At 40.9% G+C, this 23,948-nt stretch overlaps 1 protein-coding gene across 2 annotated transcripts in view; it reads left to right on the top strand.

The window, feature by feature from the left end:
• The window catches only part of CTNNA2 (catenin alpha 2), a 1,470,003-nt gene that overhangs the window by 395,258 nt on the left and 1,050,797 nt on the right, over positions 1-23,948 (top strand). For both annotated transcript variants that reach the window (XM_075191920.1, XM_075191984.1), the window contains exon 7: positions 9,368-9,571. In XM_075191920.1, coding sequence (XP_075048021.1) covers positions 9,368-9,571 — 204 coding nt within the window. The remainder of the gene's footprint in view (positions 1-9,367; positions 9,572-23,948) is intronic.

Raw genomic sequence — 23,948 nt, forward strand, 5'->3', positions numbered from 1 at the left:
CTTGGCTGCTCTCCAACTCTTCCTATCCCCATAATATACGTGGGCAATGCTGCGTGCACTACTGTTAGGTGCACGCAGCTCTCCCTTTTCAAGCAGAGCCGTGTGAAGCGGGGGCAGGGTCCAGCCACCTCAATTATACAGTGCCCCAGGCTTGGAGGGGGGCTTCCAGGCACTAGGAACCCCCCCCCCCCCTCCCTCGGTTTGCTTATGACACTGCTATGCAGTGTCATAGCATTCTATTCTTCAACTATTAGCTCTATGCAGAAGGGATTCTAACCGTATCTCGTCCTATCACAGTGAATTCAGCTTCCGGAAGACGTCATAGGGGAATGCAAGATTCTATTTAGGCTACTGTGAAAACATTGCTACCTTTGCAATATGCATCCATTAGCATGTAACTGAACAAGCCTCTCCAAGCATCTAGTCAGAAAAGGTGACTTAATCCTACTGAATTATTGAAGCATGACCATCTAATTCAGCTGGAACACTCCGAAACCCATAAATCATACCTTAAATGGGCTGACAGTCCCTCTAATTTGTTAACTCCAATATTTGCTTGAATTATCATAAATTGTAAATTAAACTGACATCAGCTAAGTACAAAAATTGCTTCTCTCTAACCTCAGGAAATACAAGTTGGCGTTTTATTTTTGTAACTTTTGGAAAGCGCTAGATTTATATTAAAACTGATGGTTTGTAATCAGATTAGTGACATTTCCATCATGAAAACTCTCTGAAACAAACACATATTGGCTAATTGCAGCTGGATACATCTGGGCTGAGTACAGCCGACTCTTTCCGCCGTTATTACTGCCATTTTTTAATCAGGATTTTTCGTAGCAGACTGTTCACATATTAAAATGTTACAGGGGAAGGCAAGATTCGCTTTATATGCCAGAGTTACCCCAAAGTGATATTTCAGGTTGGCCCAAATAATTAACTCTGAAACTATTTGCTAAGCTGGATTCCTAAGTGAAATTCCAGATTGATAGCTCAGGACAAAATAAGTTTATTTTGCTGTAATGGCTCTATCTGTAGATAAGTAGCCGCAGGTATCCTAAAGCAGGGCCTGATTATCCAATAGGCTGACCAGGCTACACGAATTTGGGGGCGAGGTGCAAAATCGTGACAGGGAGATTTATAAACTGAACTTCACTTTAAAACATAAGAGAATAGTTGTTCTCCAAAGTCACAAATAAAAGAAAAATGCAGTAAGGTTTTAATCTTGACATATTTCCACGTTAAACAGGTTACGTTTACCTGCGGGGTCCTGACATTGCCGCTTTAAATGAACAGTTACCTAGGTCGCACTGTTCAGTGACGCGGAAGTCAAGTGCCGGAGAGGTCTCTCGTCGGAATTAGTTGCGGTCAGTATCATCCATCGTTAGGAAATCTGCAGCGTCTCTTTGTAGGTAGTTTTTTTGGTTAATCTGTGTTTCTTTTTAGGTACCATAGTTATCAGAGGTTGTGGTACTCGAAAAATCGTACCCAACCCATCGTATCATATGAGACAAATTAACATTTTTACGTGCATCTTTGCTTGCATTACACTGCACACATTGAATGCACCAGTAAATTGCATATTAAACGTATTGGGTTTTTGTGCATTTAAAATAGAGATGTTCTGGTTTTGATTTTGGTTTTGGATCTGGATTAACTTCGTGTTTTGGTTTTGGCAAATCCGCCCTTGCGTGTTTTGGTTTTAGATCCTGATGTTTTTTTAAATCTCTATTTTTTTTGCTAAAATCACATATTTTTGCATTTTTTTTCCCCCCTACATTATTATTAACCTCAATAACACTGATTTCAAGGCATTTGCAGTCAATTTTGACCACCTCACAGGTCACAGTATTATTTTCATACACTTTCAAACACAGACTGCAGATTTAGAAGACCAAGCCTGCCAGACATTTTTGTATTTCAGCAATGACAATTAGCAATGGAGTAATGGAGCTCTCCTGAATGTCACTGGAGACTTTGAAGAACACTGCTACCCCTCCTCTTTCTTTTCTACCTATGACGCTGCGGAACTTCTCTAGAGACTGCCAAGAACTGTGCTACCCCTTCTGTGTCCCTCTGTGAAATGGCGCTGGATCGCCGTGGAGGGCGGAACTTATAGAAATCCAAAGCTCGCAAGATCCGAGATCTGACGAGGTAACGATGACGTTTTGCCTCGTTTTCAATTCCAAGGGCGCGCGAAAGTACCGAGCCGGCTCGGTACTCGGATCTTCAAAGTTGGGGGGTGTGTTCGGTTCTCGAGGAACCGAGCCTGAGCATCTCTAATTTTAAAATGCGCTCAAAAATGCATTACAAACAAGTTTTCATTATAGCCTAATTAAACGGTTTGTTTTAATTTAAGAAGTAACTCATATTAATCTTTAAGTAGTAAAGAGTCTAAATAAGAAGACATTTTGAGCGTATTGTCGGTTGCGATGCTGTGTACGCAATACTAATAAGTAAGCTGTATCTAGGGCAATGTTCTGCAGATCTCTAGATAAGGAGAGAAAATAATAATCTGCTCCACCCATAGATTTATCTCTCGGAATCCCACAGCATTGTTTGGAGCCGTGTTTTTATAGGCCTGACTTTATTAAGGAGTGATAAACCTCTCCAGACCTCATCTAATTCTGTAGAGCTGATTTATGATTTAATGTATATAGCCTAGGTAAATCAGACAAGGCTGCTTCTCAGCATGAATTGGACTTGTTTTAGTGTTTTTATACTTCTTATTTTTTAATATTAAACTTAGAAATCAGATAACTTATTATAAATATAATATGTTAACATTAATATAAACGGTGAATAGTGATTTAACCACGTCATTCATTAGGAAAACTTTTGCATACCCTGCCAATATTACTGTACAGGTTGAATACAAAATATTTATTTATAATAAAAATCCGGGACTCACTTCTCATCCACCCAAGCACACCCCAATCCTATGAACAACACCCCTTTAACCATTTCCATAAAAAGCGGGACTGCTTAGGAGTAGACCTTATATATAACAAGGGGTAACCTATTGAACTCGATGACATACAGCAGACCTGACGTCCCCTCACACTCATGATTAGGTTAAAGATTAACTCCACTTTGTCCGGCTTTAAGCAGAATATCCTAATTGCCACCTGGTCCTCATAAATAACTCGCCTGGGATCCAGCGGGTACCCCTGGCGGTTTTGTTGTGCCTTCCGATGCTTGTCTCGCTTCCGCACACGCCCACTGGCAATGTGTTAGTGGTGTAAAACAACTCAGGCTGGCAGGAGCAAAGAGAATCTGGCAAAGTGCGGAACATATTGCATTTACAAACGTGGACATGTGCATCCTTTATGTGAGATTCGTATAGTTTTTTAGAGGGTTGGACAACAATTTGAGCACATGTTGGCAAAATGTATGTTTGCTATTGGCGGGATTTTAGGACAGCAGCTGTTTATAGGTATTTGAAAATATTTTTTAAGTAAGTATTGCCTAGGGCTACAAATTGTCTGTGAAATGTGTAACAGAAGCGTTTGATCAATAAAATACTTGATTTTGATTCTTTAATAGTAAATTTCATATGCATGGAGATTGCTTTTTTGTTATTATGGCAATATAGGAAATTCATTTGAGTTACATGTTTTGTAAGTCAATACATTTTAGTATCCTGTGGGGTTTTTTCCAGTATAGATTGGCATTTGGTGTTGACGCGTAATTAGTTTTGGAGCAATTGGTTATAGTATCCCAATTTTCTCCCCTGATTACTTTACAGCAGGAAAAATCTCTCCCCAGCTTAACCCCTTAGAGTGAAAACTGAGGGTGTGATTGGGCAGATGGTTGGCACCCCAGAAGTAGTGTAAGGAAGGATTCTACGGGCCCGGTGGTATGGTAGAGAGGTGAAGGCCCCCCGACCAGCAGTGTTGGGATAAAACAAGGAACACAGGGCTAAAACTGCATACACTGAGTTTATTCTCTTTGCTTGTGGCATAAGGCTTTACCACATCATGCAGATAATGGCGGTAGTGTAGAGAAGTAATACCACAATACCACATTGCAATGTTAATCAACATGTCACAAAATAAATAACATTTTTGGAATCTTGGTTCAACAATATGCAAACATGAATCAACAAAACAGAGAGGTCACTGAATAAATATATCCCACTTAAAATTTAGGCACTGTGCTTCAGTGAAATGGATTTCACTCGATAGAAACTTTAGTCCCACTCTGTCCAGCCGTGACTTCTTGGTGGTAGGTAGTCCTGCTCTGTCCAGCTGTGTATTCTTCTGGTGTGTAGTCCCGCTCGGTCCAGCTGTGACTTCTTTTGGTGGATAGTCCCTATCTGTCCAGCTGTGACTTCTTGTGGTAGGTAGTCCTGCTCTGTCCAGCTGTGTATTCTTCTGGTGTGTAGTCCCGCTCGGTCCAGCTGTGACTTCTTTTGGTGGATAGTCCCTATCTGTCCAGCTGTGACTTCTTGTGGTGGGTAGTCCTACTCTGTCCAGCCGTGACTTTTTGTGGTGGGTAACCCCGCTTTGTCCAGCCATGACTTTTTGTGGTGGGTATCCCCGCTCTGTTCAGCCGTGACTTTTTGTGGTAAGTAGCCCCGCTCTGTCCAGCCATGACTTCTTGTGGTGGGTAACCCCGCTCTATCCAGCCGTGACTTCTTGTGGTGAGTAGCCCGCTCTGTCCAGCCGTGACTTCTTGTGGTGGGTAGCCTCGCTCTGTCCAGCCGTGACTTCTTGTGGTGGGTAGTCCCGCTCTGTCAGCTGTGACTTCTTGTGATGGGTAGTCCCGCTCTGTCCAGCCATGACTTCTTATGGTGGGTAACCCCGCTCTGTCCATCAGTGACTTTTTGTGGTGAGTAGCCCCGCTCTGTCCCGCCATGGCTTCTTATGGTGGGTATTCCCTATCTGTCCAGACCTAACTTCTTGTAGTGGGTAGTCCCGCTCTGTCCAGCCGTGACCTCTTGTGGTGGGTAGTCCCACTCTGTCCAGCTGTGACTTCTTGTGGTGTGTAGTCCTGCTCTGTCCAGTTGTGACTTCTTGTGGTGGGTAGTCCCTATCTGTCCAGCTGTGACATCTTGTAGTGGGTAGTCCCTATCTGTCCAGCTGTGACTTCTTATGGTGGGTAGTCCCTATCTGTCCAGCTGTGACATCTTGTTGTGGGTAATGCCGCTCTGTCCAGCTGTGACTTTCTTGTGGTGGGTAGTCCCGCGCTTTCCAGCTGTGACTACTTGTGGTGGATAGTCCCTATCTGTCCAGCCATGACTTCTTGTGGTGGGTAACCCCACTCTATCCAGCTGTGACTTCTTGTGGTGGGTAGTCCCGCTCTGTCAGCTGTGACTTCTTGTGGTGATTTGACTCATCTAGGGATACAGATACCAGACACACATGAATTGGGCAGCATCTAACCCTTTTCCTTTGGACAACACTCCTGGGTGGTTACTGTTCTTTTAGGGAAAAGGTTTTTTAGTCCTACTTGGATGTTTTACAACACCAGTGGAAGCATACTGCATGATTCCCAATGAGAGGTGGTCCCAGTCATTCATTATTTATTAATTATCCCTGGTACCTACCTCCTCATATCAATTTTGTTGAATGTTGAATCAAGAACTAAATCTACTTCCACACTTAATGCTACCAGGTAGTACTCCGTCCCTCCAACCAGGCATTACAATCCACAGGTGACCCTGTCACACCAGGGGGTAAATGTATCAAGGTCCGATTTTGCAAATCCTGCGATTTTATCGTGAGAGTTGAAACTCACAGATGTATGAAGCTGAGATTTCATGCAAAATCGCCAGAGTTGTGCTTCTGTCAAAAGCGCTATTTCCAAAATCGCCAGATATCAAACTTCCGACTGTTTGCCACTGCAGCTATACAAGTCTCCAATGTATGAAGCTGCGAGTAAGCAAACTCAGGAGAGTTTGCTTGAAAACACGCCAGATACAACACGCTGCTTGCTAGCAGCGTGTTTTAGAAACTCATCACTGTTACACTGCTCTGTCAGTGTAAAACTATAAAGAATAGAAGAAAGTTAAAAAAAAAAAAGCGTGGGGTCCCCCCTCTATTCCTGCTTAACCCTAGTGCTGCCTGACTACTGCTGGTCCCGTGAAAATGGGGGGAAATTTTGCGCGGGGTCCCCCGATTTTCACTTTACCAGCACTAGGCAAACCAGCCAGGGTTGGCGGCACTATAGCAGTGGGACACACGGCAGGGGTCCCCCTGTCATAATGACTAACCAACCCTAGACTGTTCAGCCCTGGGCTAGATTCCCTAGGGAGTGGGGTCTGCCAAAAAAAAGGAGCGCCCCCCCCCCCCCAGAGACCCCCAGCCCAGTGCTGACTAGGGCTCTTCATACTACCCCTGGGCTGTGGGTAGTAGGGTAATACCGGCGATAAAGTGTAAAAATAACAACCAGACGCCATTTTGTTTTGTGGAACTACAAGTCCCAGCCAGCCAGGTTGCCCAAAATAGTGTGGCCATGGTGCTGCTTGTATAACTACAAGCACCAGCATACTCACGGCAGCCAGGGCATGTTGGCACTTGGAGAACCACAAGTGCCAACATGCCCTGACATCCCTGGCTGGCTGGCACCTGTAGTTCCACAAATAAATGTTAAAAAAACCACAACACCCTGGTAAACACCACATATATTTAATAAAAATAAAAAACCCACAATAAACACAGTAACCACCCTCATTTACACCACATCTATTTATTAAAAATAATAAAACCCAAAATACTTACCAATGAAGTCTTCTTTCTATACCAAATTGTACTTGCTTGCCCCAGTCCTACATTATTTATACCTTCCAAATGTCCAGGCTTGAAAAAGGTCCAAAATAATTTGTAAATCCAAATGTCCAGGCTTGCCCCAGTCCCACATTATTTATACCATCCAAACGTTCTGGCTTGAAAAATCTCTTCTTGCCTTGTTGCTAGTAGTCTTCGGCCAGAATTTGTACATCCCTGATTCTTTACACTTGCTTGAAGAAAAACAAAAAAAGCTGGAGCCGCCGCAAACACCTCCTACCTAGTAGGAGGTCCGTTACGCAAGGTGTATGTACTGTATTAGGTGATTTTCCCACGCTATTGGGAAAATCACCTAATACTGTAAATAGAGCTTACGCAAGTTGCGTAGCACATGCGCAATTAACTACGCTACTTGCGTAATCTAATCTTTCCAAAGCTTCTCTGCTCATTTCATTATGTGCCATGTGACTATGGTCGCTATGGTAGTCCTTGACACTGTGCAGAATTCTAGCTTATTATGTAGCAGTCTGAAGAAACAAACCAAGGACAAAGGGTAAATACCAACATTCTTCTTATAGCCGGCCACAATGATTTATGGTTAATAAAAACACACCTCATTTTTTCATGGGATAGCTGCTGTAAGATATTTTCTATAATGTGATGATAACGAATAGCACTAACTATGCATAATATAATGTAGTTATTATGGATTATCCTTCTGCTTAGTTCAGTTACTGGGGTGTGAACTGAATGACTTGTGTACCTATGGCCAAGATTAGAGGACAATAGGCTCTAATGTTAATGTTTAGGCGTCTGCTGACTGCTGTAACCAGATAGCACAGGACTGTACAACGCAACAGAAATTCGTACCATTATTATCTTAAAATGACATCTTTGCAGAGAGACAAGGTGAAAAAAGAGCCTGAAGTTCAATAAAATCTGACAGGAGGCCACAAAGCCACTGAGCGTGTTCTAAACGTGTCCTTGTTTTCATTGTGTTAGTTAAAGACATCAATGTCCACCTTGTACTCCCACTCAAGTCTCTCAATTGTCATTTGCCTGAGCTTGCATGGTATGGAAACAATAGCCATTATTTTGGGTCACTTCTGCTAACTGGTTATCCTGCTCTCTTTTATTTGTCAAATATTGCAGTTATAGAGAATTTCATCAATGTATGACTACTGTTGTGTGGATTTATATTTTTATTAAAGCAGCAATCCAATATAGTTTTTTTTTTTACTTTAATCAGCAAGTTTACGCATTCCTCTTTCTTACCTGTTTCCCACTGCTGGCTTATATGTCAGACCTGTTTGCGTGCGTTTTACTAGTGTTAAAAATGCTAGTAAAATGGATTTTGAAAAAAATGTCAGAGGGTATGAACCCTATTGTTCCTGCAGTTGTCAAGGCCCCTCCCCCGTGTGCATTCTATGCCGTTAAGTTGGTTCTTCTGTAATAGGAGAAAATATCGTAGTAGAGTATATATGAGTGAGTTTCTTGCGAAACAAAATGTATTCACAACTGATTCATTGGTTGCTGCCGGAAGATAAATGGTGGCTGTGTTTGTAGTATCTGATTCATTCAGGTCAGTCTCTCATGTTTTTGGGAAGAACAAAGCCTCTTTTAATGTTAGTGGAACACTAAAAGCGCCATAAAACTCAATACAAGTGTAATTGATACACGCTAGCAGGCTTAGAGGTCACCTTGCGCTTTCGTTTTAGACAACAAAAACTAATTTAACAAAACATCTGTTGAGGGAATTCTTGCCAGATAGAAAGTGCTTTTCACACAATTGTGCATTGCCCATTGGATCAGAAGAAGGTTGGATTTGAAGAGTGTTTTCAATTTTCATGGGTTTTTGGCTGTTTGTTTCATTATTGCCAATTTGCTTTGAGTTTCAGTAAAGGGTATTTCAGGCTGATTACCTACGTTATTAGAAAAAATATTCATACAAGGGAAAGAAGCACTGTGAAGACAAGTTATGGAATCAACAACAGAGATCAGCAACTTATTAATCGCTAGCTCTTGTAGAACTACAAGTCCTAGCATACTCTGCTAGCAAGACAAAGGCAATGGGCTAGATTTACTAAACTGCGGGTTTGAAGAAGTGGAGATGTTGCCTATAGCAACCAATCAGATTCTAGCTGTCATTTTGTAGAATGCACTAAATAATGACAGCCAAAATCTGATTGGTTGCTATAGGCAACATATCCACTTTTTCAAACCCGCCGTTTAGTAAATATACCCCAATGTGTGTAAATAACATTATATAGGACATTTATAATTAATGTCTAGGCTCTTTAGAAGAGGTATAAATGTTCCCTTTAAAAAGATTTCCACCATCAGGCTACTTTAATCTACTGGATTGTGTGCATCCTCCTGTAACTTTTACTAAATACATTGCTTGATCATTCTTGCTTTCATCACACGAAAGCAATTATATAATCTGCACAAAGTATTTGCATTGTTCATAAAAGTTGCAGCAGAGTGCGCACAAACCAATAAAATAAAATTGCATGAAGGTGACCATCCTCTCTAAATAATGGACTGTTCTCTCTGCAGTACCTGGTAAAGTGTCATTGCTTTGTTCACGGCTCTAGTAAAGTAATACTTATTTTAGAATATGTTTGATCCCACAGAACAAGATCATTCTTGACCCCATGACCTTCAGCGAAGCTCGGTTCCGGCCTTCTCTGGAAGAGCGGCTTGAGAGCATTATCAGTGGGGCGGCCCTGATGGCAGACTCCTCCTGCACGCGGGACGACCGGAGAGAGAGAATCGTGGCAGAATGCAACGCCGTGCGACAGGCCCTTCAAGACCTGCTGAGCGAGTACATGAATAATGTAAGTCCCTTCTAATCTTTTCTTAGAGCTTTCGTGCACGTCGAGCGACTCTTGTACCATTCACAGATTGAACTCTTTTCAAATACCCAGGTTCGCACGCAGCTCCAATTTAGCAACAGCAAGACAATTACGGTGTAGCTTGCCTAGGGAGGGAAAGCTAATCTTTGGAAATCCTTCAATAAGTATTGCATAATTGTTCCTCTCGTAGGGAAAAAGTAATGACAGTTCTCTCCCTGATACTCTTCTGAGAATCCTATTACATTATTATGGTGAAAGTGGGACACTTGGAGTCCCTGAAAGGCAGCGTTAAATGCTTGGGGTTCACTTGTTCATTTATTTTGTCTAATCGGAGGTGTAGTATTACAAATATAAATAATCTGGCCTTGTACCCACTAAATCCTATTGAAGTTGATTCCAGGTTACCAGCAGGATGTCGGATAGTCACAGTTGTGGTTTAGAAGATGTTCAGAATATAGATGATAACAGGTGATTAAACTGCTGATGGATGCTTTTTAATATTAGGATTTTTTATTACATAGTGTGAGGCATTGACAATATTTCGTTTTCTTTCGACCCTATCATCTTATCGTCTCTGCATTCCCCATACTTGACGTTGGTGACAGTTGCGTTTACATCGCAGGTATAATTTGACCTGTCAGACTGACGTGTTCCTGACGGCAGAATATGGTACATCTGGTGTACAGTCGATGCCTGTCTGACGTTAACATGAAAGAATGTAGAACAGCGGCACTGCAGACAGAAAAAATGCATTGTCGTTTTAGCTCTTGATGTTAAGTAAATTCTACCCGTTTCCTACATATGGTGGGGGAAGCCATTTTGTGGTAGTCCTGAGGATGCGTCTTAGCACTTCACTAGCAGACAGTGGGGGAATTTAGAAAGCGGAACAAATATGGAGGAGCTGAAAATGCTTTGGTCTGGCAAAGGTCAAAATGTCACCACAGTAACAACTTTGCCTTTGCTTCCTAAAATACTACTTGTTAGTGCCATACGTGAGTATTCATTAAGTCATAAGAGTACAGGACATCAGGACTGTCTTTATTTCAAGTGTAACAATGGCTGCCTCATGTCTTCATGATGTCACCGTTTCCTTGTGATCTGATAGGCCGTTTACAAAAGGGCTGCCTCCGCTGTTCAAAGTGATGGGTAAGCTTTAATAAAGAACAATTTACAAAAAAAAATGTTTTATTTAACAATACTTAATACATATTGAAGTTATAATTTCATTATTGTCTCCCTTGGAGTCTGTCTGAGAATGAGGGAGAAGGTTGTGCGCATGGAATTCGCAATAATACTAATAGACCTGTTTTGTGCACTTTGATCCTGTGTGTACGGAGCTGTTGCATTAAACACTATTTTACTACTAGAAATATGTCTGTACTTTATGTCATTTCCAGTTTTTATAGCCTATTTGTTTCATTGTTTAACCAAAGCTCATGGTATAAACTTTATTTGTTGAAGCAATTATTTTGTGAACTTTTCTACTGAAGCAGGATACTGTAATATTAGTCCTTGGAGTAGAGTTATCAAACTTTCTAAAATGAAAAAGTGGAGGTGTTGCCCATAGCAATCAATAAGATTCTGGTTATCATTTAATTAGAATGTACCAGATTCTAGCTAGAATCTGACTTGTTGCTATGGGCAACACCTCCACTTTTTCTTTTTAGAAGGTTTGATTAATCTACCTCAATTAAAGGAAGATTCCATTTTTTTTCAACTTATTTCAAGAGTTTTGGATCTCTCTCACCTGCACTATAGGGACCTCAGATAAAACTTGACTTTCTCCATTGACCACCCAATTACAGTGATGTGAAGCTTTTATTTTATTGATACACAGAAAAAGTGTAAGATTTTTGGAACACAAAGGTCCATTTTATAAAGCAAAAATCAGTAAAGTTTATATTATTTATTTAACTCTTAAAGGTATTATCTGCTATCTCTTAATTGTTTGACCTCTCAGTAATTTTTTTCTCAAAAGTAAAAACTGATCATGTTGTTGTCATCAAAATGAAACCGGCAATAGATTCAGCAGAAAACATGATTTATTCCTAGACATATATGTGCCTGCTTGTTAAAAAAAATAAAATATATAAACTGTCGTGTTTTCGCCAACATAACGTGTACTTTTATTTATTAAATTTTTATTGCATTTTTTAAGATACATGTGCATATAAGTTACTTTTTATATCTGTTAATTTGGAGGGAATGTAATAATTCCACATGATAAAGATGGCATTTTTGACTGAAAAGCCTATTTATGTCTGAAAGGTATATATTTAAATGTTTTGATTATATTTTAGCATATGTTTGTTTTTTTATTCTGCATATTATATGTTTGTGAGGATTTGTACTTTGTATATAATAGCTGTTGAATTATTTCAATAATACAGCCATTACGGCAGGGATAAAACGATGTCTGTGTTTTATACAGCAACCATCCTTGACTTAGCATGGGTTCAGTAGCTTATAATGGCACGCAATCAATTCTATTTCATTTTCACTACAAAAGAGGTTATAGGATGCACGTTACAAGCATTCGGCATTCTGCAATGTCAAATGTTTGTATACAAAGATCTAACCCAGTTTTTTATTTGCAGCGTTACCTCAGATATTTCCCAACATGCAATTCTGCTGCAATCGGTTTATATTTCTGTGGACCTATTGTTGGTGCCAGACATCATTTAGAGCACACATATTTGTTTTTGGGGGGTTTTGACAAAAGATTGAATGTTTTTTGTTAAAGCAACAATTTCTGGAATTTTCTTATATGTAAAAATCACATTTAAATTGTACAATATCTTGTATTTTTTTAAGCATCCCCAAAAAACACTTAAAATATTAAGTTTGGATTTTTCAACCACTGCTATGCATATGACATGTACCGTAATTGTACTCAATAACTGAATTTATATGAATTATTTTTTTTCTCTAAGGAACCATTACAATTTATGACTTGTTTTACCATACCAGGGGCAAATGCAGGATTTGTAGGGGGGGTTTCCACACCATGCTACAATTTTAGACAGTGCTTGGCTGCTCTCCAACTCTTCCTATCCCCATAATATACATGGGCAATGCTGCGTGCACTACTGTTAGGTGCACGCAGCTCTCCCTTTTCAAGCAGAGCCGTGTGAAGTGGGAGCAGGTTCCAGCCACCTCAATTATACAGTGCCCCAGGCTTGGAGGGGGGTTTCCAGGCACTAAGAAACCCCCCCCCCCCTCGGTTTGCCTATGCATACGTAGGATGGAAGATGAAAGCTAGTGGTTTGAGAACTTCATTATTTGGTCTGCCCATTTGTAGGTATGAAAGGAAGTTCTGACCAATCGGTGTCAAGGGCTCATTTTAAGTTTGTGTTACTGTATTTTTGTCTTTAGTGAACGCAGTGCATGAGGGAAGATGTAGTTTCCAAGATGCTATCTCATACCAGTCTTCACTGACATTACTACAATACCTGCAAATTCAAACTGCGATCAAAGCCAGGAACTGTTATTAGGATGCAAAGAGGCCATGATATGATGGCAGGTAAAAAAAAAAACCACTATAGAAAATATATTACCATAACAATGATGTTCAACATCTCTTTCTTTAATGAATTTCAACATCTTTTTTCTTTGATGGGAAATACCTTCCCCTGGGCTGTTTAAATGTACGCAGAGAAAGAGAGAGAGCCCTATTTATCATTTCAATCTAGAAATGTATCTCATTAAAGCAAAATTCACCTTCACGTGACCTTAATTTACTGTTTTGTGTGCGCCCTCCTTCAACATTTTATTAAATACGTTATGCAGGTTGGATAAGCATTAGCTGCTTTCTGTGCTTTTAGCCAGGTATTTATATCAGACAGAGTTGTTTATTTTCACTGCCATTGGATACAACGCAGCTCTGCACTGGGTATACTTGTACCTGGAGAAAAGCTTTGTGTTGTGTCCCAGAACTGCTATGTATGATGATAGCAAATCATGGCTTAAAAGCACAGGAAACATAGACAGAAAAGACAATTAATTCTGTACAAATCGCAATACATGAAAGTAAAATGATGGTGGAAAATCTTGAATGATCTTAAGGTACCTTGCCAAAATTTCTAGCTATGTAAGTATGTAACTATGGCTTGAAAACTGATATGTATTAAAAATTATACCTCGGAATCCATCTTTCTGTATCTCGGTGACAGTGGGTGTTTCAGTGCTGCTAATCAGGGGGAGGGAGTTTTTTTTTTTTTTTTTTGGGGGGGGACAAGCTGGCCCCCGGTGGTTACTATTTTCTATACACAATATTTCCGACAGGGCTTCAATAAACTGTGACTACAGAAAAGGGCGACAGTTGAAATTTGCATCACTTCAAACCACGACTCCGGTTTTAAAGCGGCAATACACGGACCCGGCACAGTATAATCTAATCTAAGGGTTAGGGTTAGGATAAGGATTAGGGTTAGGGTTAGTATTAGGGTCAAGCGCCGAGTTCATGCATTGCCACTTTAAAACCGGAAATGTCAGAGTAGCATTTTGAAGTGACGTGAATCTCAACTGTCGCCCTTTTCTGTAGTCACAATTTATTGACGCCCTGTCGGAAATGTTCTGTGTGTGTGTGTGATGGTAAGTCTTACTTTCTGGCATGTCGTGATATTAGGCTTCAGAATTTTCATGTCTCACTAAACAGTGTCTGACATATCACTATCGGAAAAGCCTACCAGACCTGCACCAGGCCAGTCCCATAGTGGCCCAGGGACCTTGGGCTAGGTCACTGAGCCACCTACATTTTTTTCCTTTAAAATGTCCCAAATAGGCTAATGAGTCGAGTCTTGTTCCCCCCAGAGCTACAATTTGAGCCCCTCTATGCATATAACCTATCAAGCAGTGAATATCAAGCAGTGTCGCAATTAAAAGAGACAAGATGAAAAAACACATTTACTGCAAGTTCATTTTTGTGTTGCTTTGTGATATGAAAGAGAACTTTCGTGCTGCAATTTGCTGCCTGTGCAGCCTTGAGAAGTGAAAGCACCTGACCTCAGGATTTGTCAGTGAAACGCGTCGTTTGTCACCCCATTACATAAGAGAAATTGTAATATCTCTCTGCAATTTTCATGTCGACTTCTTCAGCACAGATGGGAAAGATGGGAACGGAGGACAATTAGGAACCCATCACCAGTATCTAGAATTTATTTCATTTTACACATGATTATTTTTTTATATACAATTATATATATGAAACATGTCTATTTTCTTTTAAATAGCACCTGGAGGATTTGAAGAAAATCAATGCATAGAGATCAAAACACATAAAACACACCATGACATGCATATTTAAAGGCCCCTTAAGCAGATCGTGTCTTTAACTCCAATGAAATATGCACTGGGTTCTGCAAAAGAATTACTTATTTAATAGCTCGAACCAAAAAGGTGTCATATTTGTTCTTTATGAAATATTGTAGATGATGATTATAACACTTTTGCTAATATATATATATATATATATATATATATATATATATATATATAAAATATATTCTGGGAATAGAAAACATAAATAAATTGAGAATTATAGTATGAATCTATCCTGGCAGATATATATTTACCAGTGTTGTAGGCAAAGTGGAAAATTGCAGGTCCTGTTAGAAATGTTTTGCAAGAACCAAATTTCGATGTTCTGGAAGTAAGAGGTTGAAATAAATCCCACAATTATTGTGCTGTTTTCTCTGTTATGCAGATCTTTATGGTTCTGCTAACAGCCATGAAGCCAACACCCTGTCATCCAGTCATTCTGTACAACCACCAAACAACCAGATTGTTGAGCAAGGGACATGCTGCGATAAGCCTCCTCCCCATGGGCATGCTGGGATAAGCCTCCTCTGCAGGGGCATGCTGGGATAAGCCTCCTCTGCAGGGGCATGCTGGGATAAACCTCTTCTGCAGGGGCATGCTGGGATAAGCCTCCTCTGCAGGGACATGCTGGGATAAACCTCCTCTGCAGGGGCATGCTGGGATAAGCCTCCTCCCCATGAGCAGAGTCGTAACTAGGCATGTACGGGCGATGGGGTGACACCCCAAAAGCACTGGGGAGTGCTAAAAAGTATTTGGTAGATACTGCTGACAGATATGTCTTATATGTCTTTTGACAGCCAGAAATATTTATGCACAATTATGGGGGACACCCCAAAAGCACTGAGGAGTGCTAAAAATTATTTGGTAGATACTGCTGACAGATATGACTTTTGACAGCCAGAAATATTTATGCACAATTATGGGGGACACCCCAAAAGCACTGAGGAGTGCTAAAAATTATTTGGTAGATACTGCTGACAGATATGACTTTTGACAGCCAGAAATATTTATGCACAATTATGGGGGACACCCCACAAGCACTGATGAGTGCTAAAAATTATTTGGTAAGATGCTGCTGACAGATCTGACTTTTGACAGCCAGAAATATTTATGCACAATTATGGGGGACACCCCAAAAGCACTGAGGAATGCTAAAAATTATTTGGTAAGATGCTGCTGACAGATCTGACTTTTGACAGCCAGAAATATTTATGCACAATTATGGGGGACACCCCAAAAGCACTGGGGAGTGCCAAATATTAAAACAAAATTATAAACCTCTATCCTCCTCTCTTCTCTAGCGATTTTTGTTAGAGCAATTGCAAGAAGAATATTGTATGCTCTGTCCCTGCTCTAATCAACCTGTGACTACACCCTGCTCTCTCCCTCTGTCAAATGGCGATGGATTGCTGTGGAGGCGTGTATTTATAATCTTCAAGTATTGCGAGAACCGAGCCCCGAGATCCGACGACGTCACAATGACGTTCAGCCTCGATTTTGATTCGCAGCGGGCGGGAGAGTACCCAGCTCCTCAGCTCGGTACTCGGATAGCCAAAGTTCGGGTGGGTTCGGTTCTCGGGGAACTGGACCCGCCCATCTCTAGGCACAACACTCACCAAAAATTGGTATTGTCCCTACTAGAATCACAACATTTCACACACTGTGCTGCTCTCTCCTACCTGTTCTTCTCACTTTCTCCACCTGTGGCTACTGGTTTCTTTAGTTGCGGCTTGTCTGGATCCTGGAATGTTGAAGGACCTATTTGGAAAAAAAAATAGCTACATTTAGAAAATTACAGCCAGACCCGGCGTTAAATCAATAGCACCCACAATTAATAATTAGGCCTTCCTCCAGCCCCAACATTAAAATTATAGTATTCACATTTAATAAATAAACCTATTCCCTTCCTGCAAACAGCAATACCTACTTCCTGCAATCATCACTGCCATTAAATAACTCATAGTCACATTTAATAAATAGACCTCATTCTCCCTAAACTCACCCCCATATTCAATAGCCCCCAAACCACCCCATCTTAAATTAATAGTCCCCACTATTAAATTGCCTCACCATCACCCTACAAACAAAATAGCACCAATTAATTAGCCCCCACCTACCTCACACACACTACATTGCAACAAGCCCCCAGTGCCATCACACACGCACACTACCACAAGCCCCCTGTGCCATCACACACACAATACTGTGCCCCTTCTTCACAACTACACTGTGCCCCTTTATGCTCACACTGCGCCCTCCATGCTGCTTTCCCCCCTTTTAATTCACTCTGTGCCTCTCTCCCCCCTTTTTTTTTTTTACTCTCAGCCTCTCTCCCCCCAGGGACATGCTGGGATAAACCTCCTCCCCAGGGACATGCTGGGATAAGCCTCCTCCCCAGGGACATGCTGGGATAAACCTCCTCCCCAGGGACATGCTGGGATAAGCCTCCTCCCCAGAGGCATGCTGGGATAAGCCTCAGATACATATGACTCAGATGCATGTAGTAGGTGCTGCTGTACTGTACACTGACTATCTCTGACATTACTGGATCACCTCCTCCTGATTGTATTGGTGTTTGAATGACTGACCTTCTTTGTACAGGATTATTTACGGTAATGGAAAAGTTTTAAGCTGTACAAAATGACTATAATTTTATTCCTTGTCACTCTGACCCCCACGTCCCATATTTATCTTTCCTGCGCTTCTGCCAGATTAACCCTGTACTTAAGGTGCTTATTTTCCAGAGCTAAGTGTTCGGTTTAGTAATTTAGGGTCAAATAGTTTTCAGTAGAAATAGGAATTTGTGCATGTTGTGGACAAAGGGTTATAGGCTTGGGAGGTGAATATATTATACAATGTAAAGACTTTATGTCCTCATATGTGTGTAAGATGTGAGCGCTGACAGTATGTGACCGTTTAGTTGTGTGTTTTGGTCTATCTAATTATTTCATCTAGAACAAGACTCTATAAATCTCTTAGCTCACAGTATGCCTGACTTCTGGCTTCATGTGGCGAGGAGACCAGGAAGGGATCTCCCTATGTGCTGTATTTACTGTAGAGGGGGGTTGTCGAAAAAATGAACAGAGCCTTCTAGTATCTACTGTGATCAGACCTCTTATCCAAAAACCATAAAGATAAATTGCTCAAGCTCTGCAATAAAGTTATAGACACAGGCATGACCATCGGGGCATCACGGTGGCTCAGTGGTAAGAACTTCTGCCTTACAGCACTGGGGTCATGAGTTTGATTCCCGACCATAGCCTTATCTGTATAGAGCTTGTATGTTCTCCCCGTGTTTACGTGGGTTTCCTCCAGGTGCTCCGGTTTCCTCCCACATTTCAAAAACATACTGGTAGGTTAATTGGCTTCTATCAAAATTGACCCTAGTCTCACTATCTCTGTGTGTGTGTATGTTAGGGAATTTAGACTGTAAGCTCTAATGGGGCAGGAACTGATGTGAGTGAGTTCTCTGTACAGCGCTGCGGAATTAGTGGCGCTATATAAATTGATGATGATGATCGGGTGCCTTATCCTACATTCACTGTGAGGAGCACTGCTATCCAAGAAAATGGGGATTGGAATGTCATACATACAGACATGATCACTCACCAACTTACGGACGGATAGTGATGACGACCAGCTTAGGTACATCTGGCGTAACATACCTTGTGTCTGTTTTGGGATGCAATTTCCGTCTGCATTTTAAACGGAAATCACGTTCAATTCTACAAGAGACCCTTAGGGCTAGATTTACTAAGCTGCGGGTTTGAAAAAGTGGGGATGTTGCCTATAGCAACCAATCTAGCTTTCATTTATTTAGTACTTTCTACAAAATGACAGCTAGAATCTGATTGGTTGCTATAGGCAACATCCCCATTTTTTCAAAACCGCAGTTTAGTAAATCTAGCCCTTAGTGTCTCCTTCGACAGTCACTATGAAGTCACTACATAAAGTAGTGAGGAGGTGATTGTCATGCACACAAGCATGATCACTGAGGTATTTCTACTGTCACTGTGAGGAACGATGCTATGTAAGGTATTAAGGAGGGGAATTTCATTCACACAGTCTTAGTCACTGCATGCCTAGTACTTCTGTCACTATGAGGAGCTCTGCTGCACAAAATGAACAGAAAGGGAATGTCATACACAATTATAACTATAGCAGGACCCTTATATATGTAAAAGCTCTTTAGGGCCAGATCGCTGGTAAGATTGGACAGATATAATCGTTTGGGGAGAATGGGTAGCAATGGGTTGACTGAACAGCTAAATTGCAAAGTACCGGAATGCTGCTTCCTGGTTGGTCGTTGACCTCCCTTACCTTCTGCCAACCAAATTGTGTTTTCTGTCCAATCAAATCTGATTGGCCTGGAATGGATACTGATTATTCAGAATGACTGGCCAGCAACAAACATTGCAACGCTGAAACTACCAAAATGACCCGTCAGGATTGTGTGACCAACATCATAGTTCATTCTACCTGTCCTGCCTAAATTAGAATAGCTGAAAAGTTTACTAGTTGTTGGTGAATTGGTAGGGCTATATTTAAAGGAGCGCTACAACTATGTGGAGGCGGACGCTGCACATTATGTACAGCGCTGTGGAATTAGTGGCGCTATATAAATAACTGGTGATAATGATGATGATAAACTGTGTCATGAGAATCTTTACATTTACATTTCTGCCTTTTCAAATACAATTTAGAAACAGAGATTTAAATGTTGATCACTTTACCAGGTCATATATTGGCAGTTTTCAGTTCCCCAATTGTCCTTGACCTTCATATACCATAATGCTCAGACGGACAGAGGAGGCCGGGTACACACTACAGGGTTTTCAGCTGACTATCGAGTCAATCACACAATAAACGACCGTTTGGCCCGATATCGCATTAGTGTGTGCACTACAACGATGAGAAATTATCGTTCCAAAGTTCATCGTATCGTTTGATTTGATTTTTAAACCGGGCCAAATATGTTATTCAACGATGGAACAATGTTGTTCCAATTCTGCAGTGTGTAAGCACTCAGGACCGGCAGTGTCCATAGATCTCTATGGAGTGTGCAGAGTCACCAGCTTTTCAGCCGATGCTTATGACAGATGAAGAGCACAGATCTTACGGTAAATCATGTAAAATGTGTATAGTGTGTACACATGAATCGGCAGCTGATCGGGACTTTCAGTCGTTGGTAAAATCATTAACGATATCGCATCGGGAGAAATTCTCTCCCGATGTGTACCCAGCCTAAGCAGCAGAGGGACATATGTAATTTGTGCTATCAGTATTGAAGTATTGATATTTCTGTGCAATAACGAGCAAATTAACTCATTTACTACCAGAGGCTCATTAATGACAGCCATTGACACACAAGAACGGGCACCACTAAGGAATTATTAGCCAGAGAAACAATGAAATCATGAATATGAATGAATAGGGGTCTGTCCCCCCCTTTGTATTATTCACAAACACAAACTTGTCCATAGAGTAGAGGCTCAAACTACTTCAAACTTTATTTTCCAACTTGTTCCGCACGGCATTTGTAAATCAAACTGTGCCGGCGTCTACATCGTTGCTGGTTAAATAAATGAATTTCTGATAACAATTGTCAGCTTTCAGCGTGATTTCTCTTTGTCATTCCTGATTGCGCATCTGTGAATAAATTGTTCGGGTAAAGGCTGTTTCCCACTGGCTCCCGGAACTGCATTTCTTTTATTTAGTAACCTTGAAATGATAACATTTCAATAACAGGTTCTGTTAGGGTTGACTTTATAAATTGATGGAGAAAAATGCACTACAGCCAATCTCCTCTCACCCGCCTCCCTCCTATCCCAAAATAAAACAAAAATACCAATAATTTAAAGAAAGCTGTTTCTAAAGCCTTTATCGTGTCTGGTTGTGATTGACAGTTTATCAGCACAGGGATTATTAAACCTCCGTTTTACGTGCCCGGTGCCGAGGTAACAATATTGTTGTGATATCTCCCCGACTGATTCCTGCCCAACATTCTAAAAGAGAAAGGAAGAAATCTGAGCATTCTATAGCCAATAACAACTTCTGTCTGTCGGTCAGTAATGCAAATCTCTTGTACCCAGTTTCCATCATTCCGGAATTACCTTGTAGAATTGCGCAATAATGTAATTATTAACCGTATTTGCTCTATAGTGACAGTGTATACATAGTGTGCATGCTGAATGTCAGCTCCTTGGGGTATTAGTAGATATATAGGATATTTTTCCTGGAGCAGGGAAGTCAAGTTTGATTCATGGGTTCCTTGTAAACTCGTTCTAAATAAAGAATCGTACTGTGCCATCTCTGGGTCTTTGGGGATATGTTTAAAACACAAAAAAAAAGAGGTCTATGCAACATGTACATGCTCACTGCTAGACTATATTAGCAAAGCTCACACTAGCCCATTATAACTTCTGTAATAATCAGTAAATTATCAGTTTATAATGGGAAAAGAGCTACATCATCAGTTATAAGTAGCATGGCCTTATCAGTAGGTTGGGTGGCGAGTATTTTTAGCATTGCCGAAGCACTGGTACTGGCTCCTCTTTCCAGCGTAGTATAATATATAGACTTATCTGGGGTAGGATATATATAGCGGGTTTTCTGTTATTCACATGTGACATATCTAGACGATGCATATGCACAAATTTGGGTGAAGTAAATATGGAGTCCCACAAGGGAAAACGCTGAACTTCCCGCTGATCATTACTGCAGGAATACAATGTTTCATATCGAGAATACAATAATCTCATCGTCATGTAGTAATTCCACCGCATAAACGCACTTGTTCTGCGTGGAAGTTCCGGTAACTGGTAAGGGTTAACGTACTGCCGCGCCGGGACAGTGTCAGGTGATCTGCGCATGCGTGACCTGGCTAGAATTAATAATTTTTAAATAGGTTTTCTTCTGTTATCAGCATCAAGAGAACGGTACTTGTACCACCACAATCCTTGTTTAATATTATTCCCGACCTCTCAACATGTCTGCCCCCGGCAGTGGGACGGGGCATGGTCACGACGCAAAGGGGGTGTGGCCACCGCAGGGCGTGGTCACTGCCCCAGATGGCGGCCAAGTGTTGTAAAGAGCTAGGCTGCCCATTACATACCTCCTTTCCCCCAACCATCACAACCGCGGGACAAACATGTTCCTAGGCTGGACAACAGGACAGAGACCTAAAATTGGGACTGGCCCGCTGAAATTGGGACATGGGGAATATACTATTCCCCCTGCCTTTACATAAGTAAGCTATGATCTATTGTTGTATTGATGTGAAGCCCTATCTCTGTCCAAAAGTGAAGCTTTTTGCCCTATAATAAAATAGACCCCTTTGGCTCATTTACTAAAATTGCAGTTAGGTGTAAAAAATTGCCCAAACTATAACAACCAATCAGGCGCTTACACTAGACAGATAAAGGCTTATTGTTGATTGGTTGCTGTGATTCCATGCTACTGATGCATCTAAATGGAATGGCAATACATTATCCCTATTGTGTTTGATGTAAAAAAATAAAAATGATGTGAGCTGGACCCATATTTATAGCAATTACTATTGTGGCATTTTGTGGACTCAACCAATGTTTATAAGAAAACAGCCTATCCATTGACTAGGGACGGCATGAGGGCTAGAGTACAGACATGTGCTTTGAATTGTTTAAGCAATGTAATGAGATTTATTTTTAGCATCTATAGGAAAAAAACATTCAGTTTCTTCCGAGATGAAGGACAATGTGTATGGAAATACATTTCATATGATAGAAGAGCATTCAGTTACTATGAAGACTGCAAGTCAGTCACTTATGTCCATAAATCCTTTTGCTGCTGTGCGCTGACCTCCTCTCTTCCCCACTATCAGAATGAGGGAAGATAGCGAAGCACAGATGCATACAGTAGCTGTAGTGAAGTATAAATATTGCATTTATTCCAAGTGTATTCTCTTAGCTTAGTAATACTCTCGTTTGTTAGGGCAGTAAATATTATTTATCACTATTTTTTGAATAAAGATTTTATGACTTTGGTCACTTTTGTGAAATATATATTGGCCTGTCATGAAATAAGACTGATTCTTATCCCTTAGAAAATGACCTGTCCCTTAAATAGTGAAGGCAGCTATTTTGTGTGCTTAGCCACTATTCAGTCAATCAATCGCCTAGGGACTAGTGACATCACTCAATCACCAGGCACAAAGTGATGTCACTAATTCCTGGTCAGTTGATAGGTTGACCACTGGTACAGGGGCTGCCTCTGCTGCGTTTTACCGACAGGTCCGCTTAAAATGCTTCAGATTCTGGGCAAAATCATTTGCTTCTTGGAATTCGATAAGCCCAGACAATGATCTATAAATAAAATATACATTGCATCTAAAAAGCAAAATGCTCCACACTTTTCACCACCTAGTGGGACTCCCTGAGTTTGTCTACACTGCTCCGTTGCACTCTCCATGTGATTCAGTGTACCATGTACTGACTTGGATTTGAGGGAATCAACAAATCCTGCACTCCCAGGCTTAGCTGTACACACAGAACCACAGCTCCAGGTAATCCCACATTGTCAACACACATAGCTATACCATGCCTTCCGGGCTCTCATTAGCATACCATTACCCAGAATTCTCCTTGGCTGGCTTACCTAGCATTTAGAGCGTAACTGTAAGCGTGAAGAGGTTTGGAAATCATAGGCTGTCATGGAGACACTCTGTAGTGCCATTCAAACCTAACCAGTATAAGTAGTGGGATTGTACTCTTATTTTACAAACTAAATAACATGCGTTGACATTGGTACAACATGGCGGCCTTCTTGGTAACTTTGAGAGAAAACGCCGACGACCATTGCTCACTGTGGCTGCGAAAAGATCAATTGTCATGACAAAATACCTAAATGGTTTTAGATTGTTTTTGAGAATACAAATTACGAGTGTGCAAGAAGCCCATTTAATATACTATAAACTAAGACTGGATAGTAACCAGGACAATGTCAGGACCTAGGGCTAGATTTACTAAACTGCGGGTTTAAAAAAGTTGGGATGTTGCCTATA

The sequence above is a fragment of the Mixophyes fleayi genome, chromosome 1 (genome assembly GCF_038048845.1).
Source record: "Mixophyes fleayi isolate aMixFle1 chromosome 1, aMixFle1.hap1, whole genome shotgun sequence".
Classification (NCBI taxonomy): domain Eukaryota; kingdom Metazoa; phylum Chordata; class Amphibia; order Anura; family Limnodynastidae; genus Mixophyes; species Mixophyes fleayi.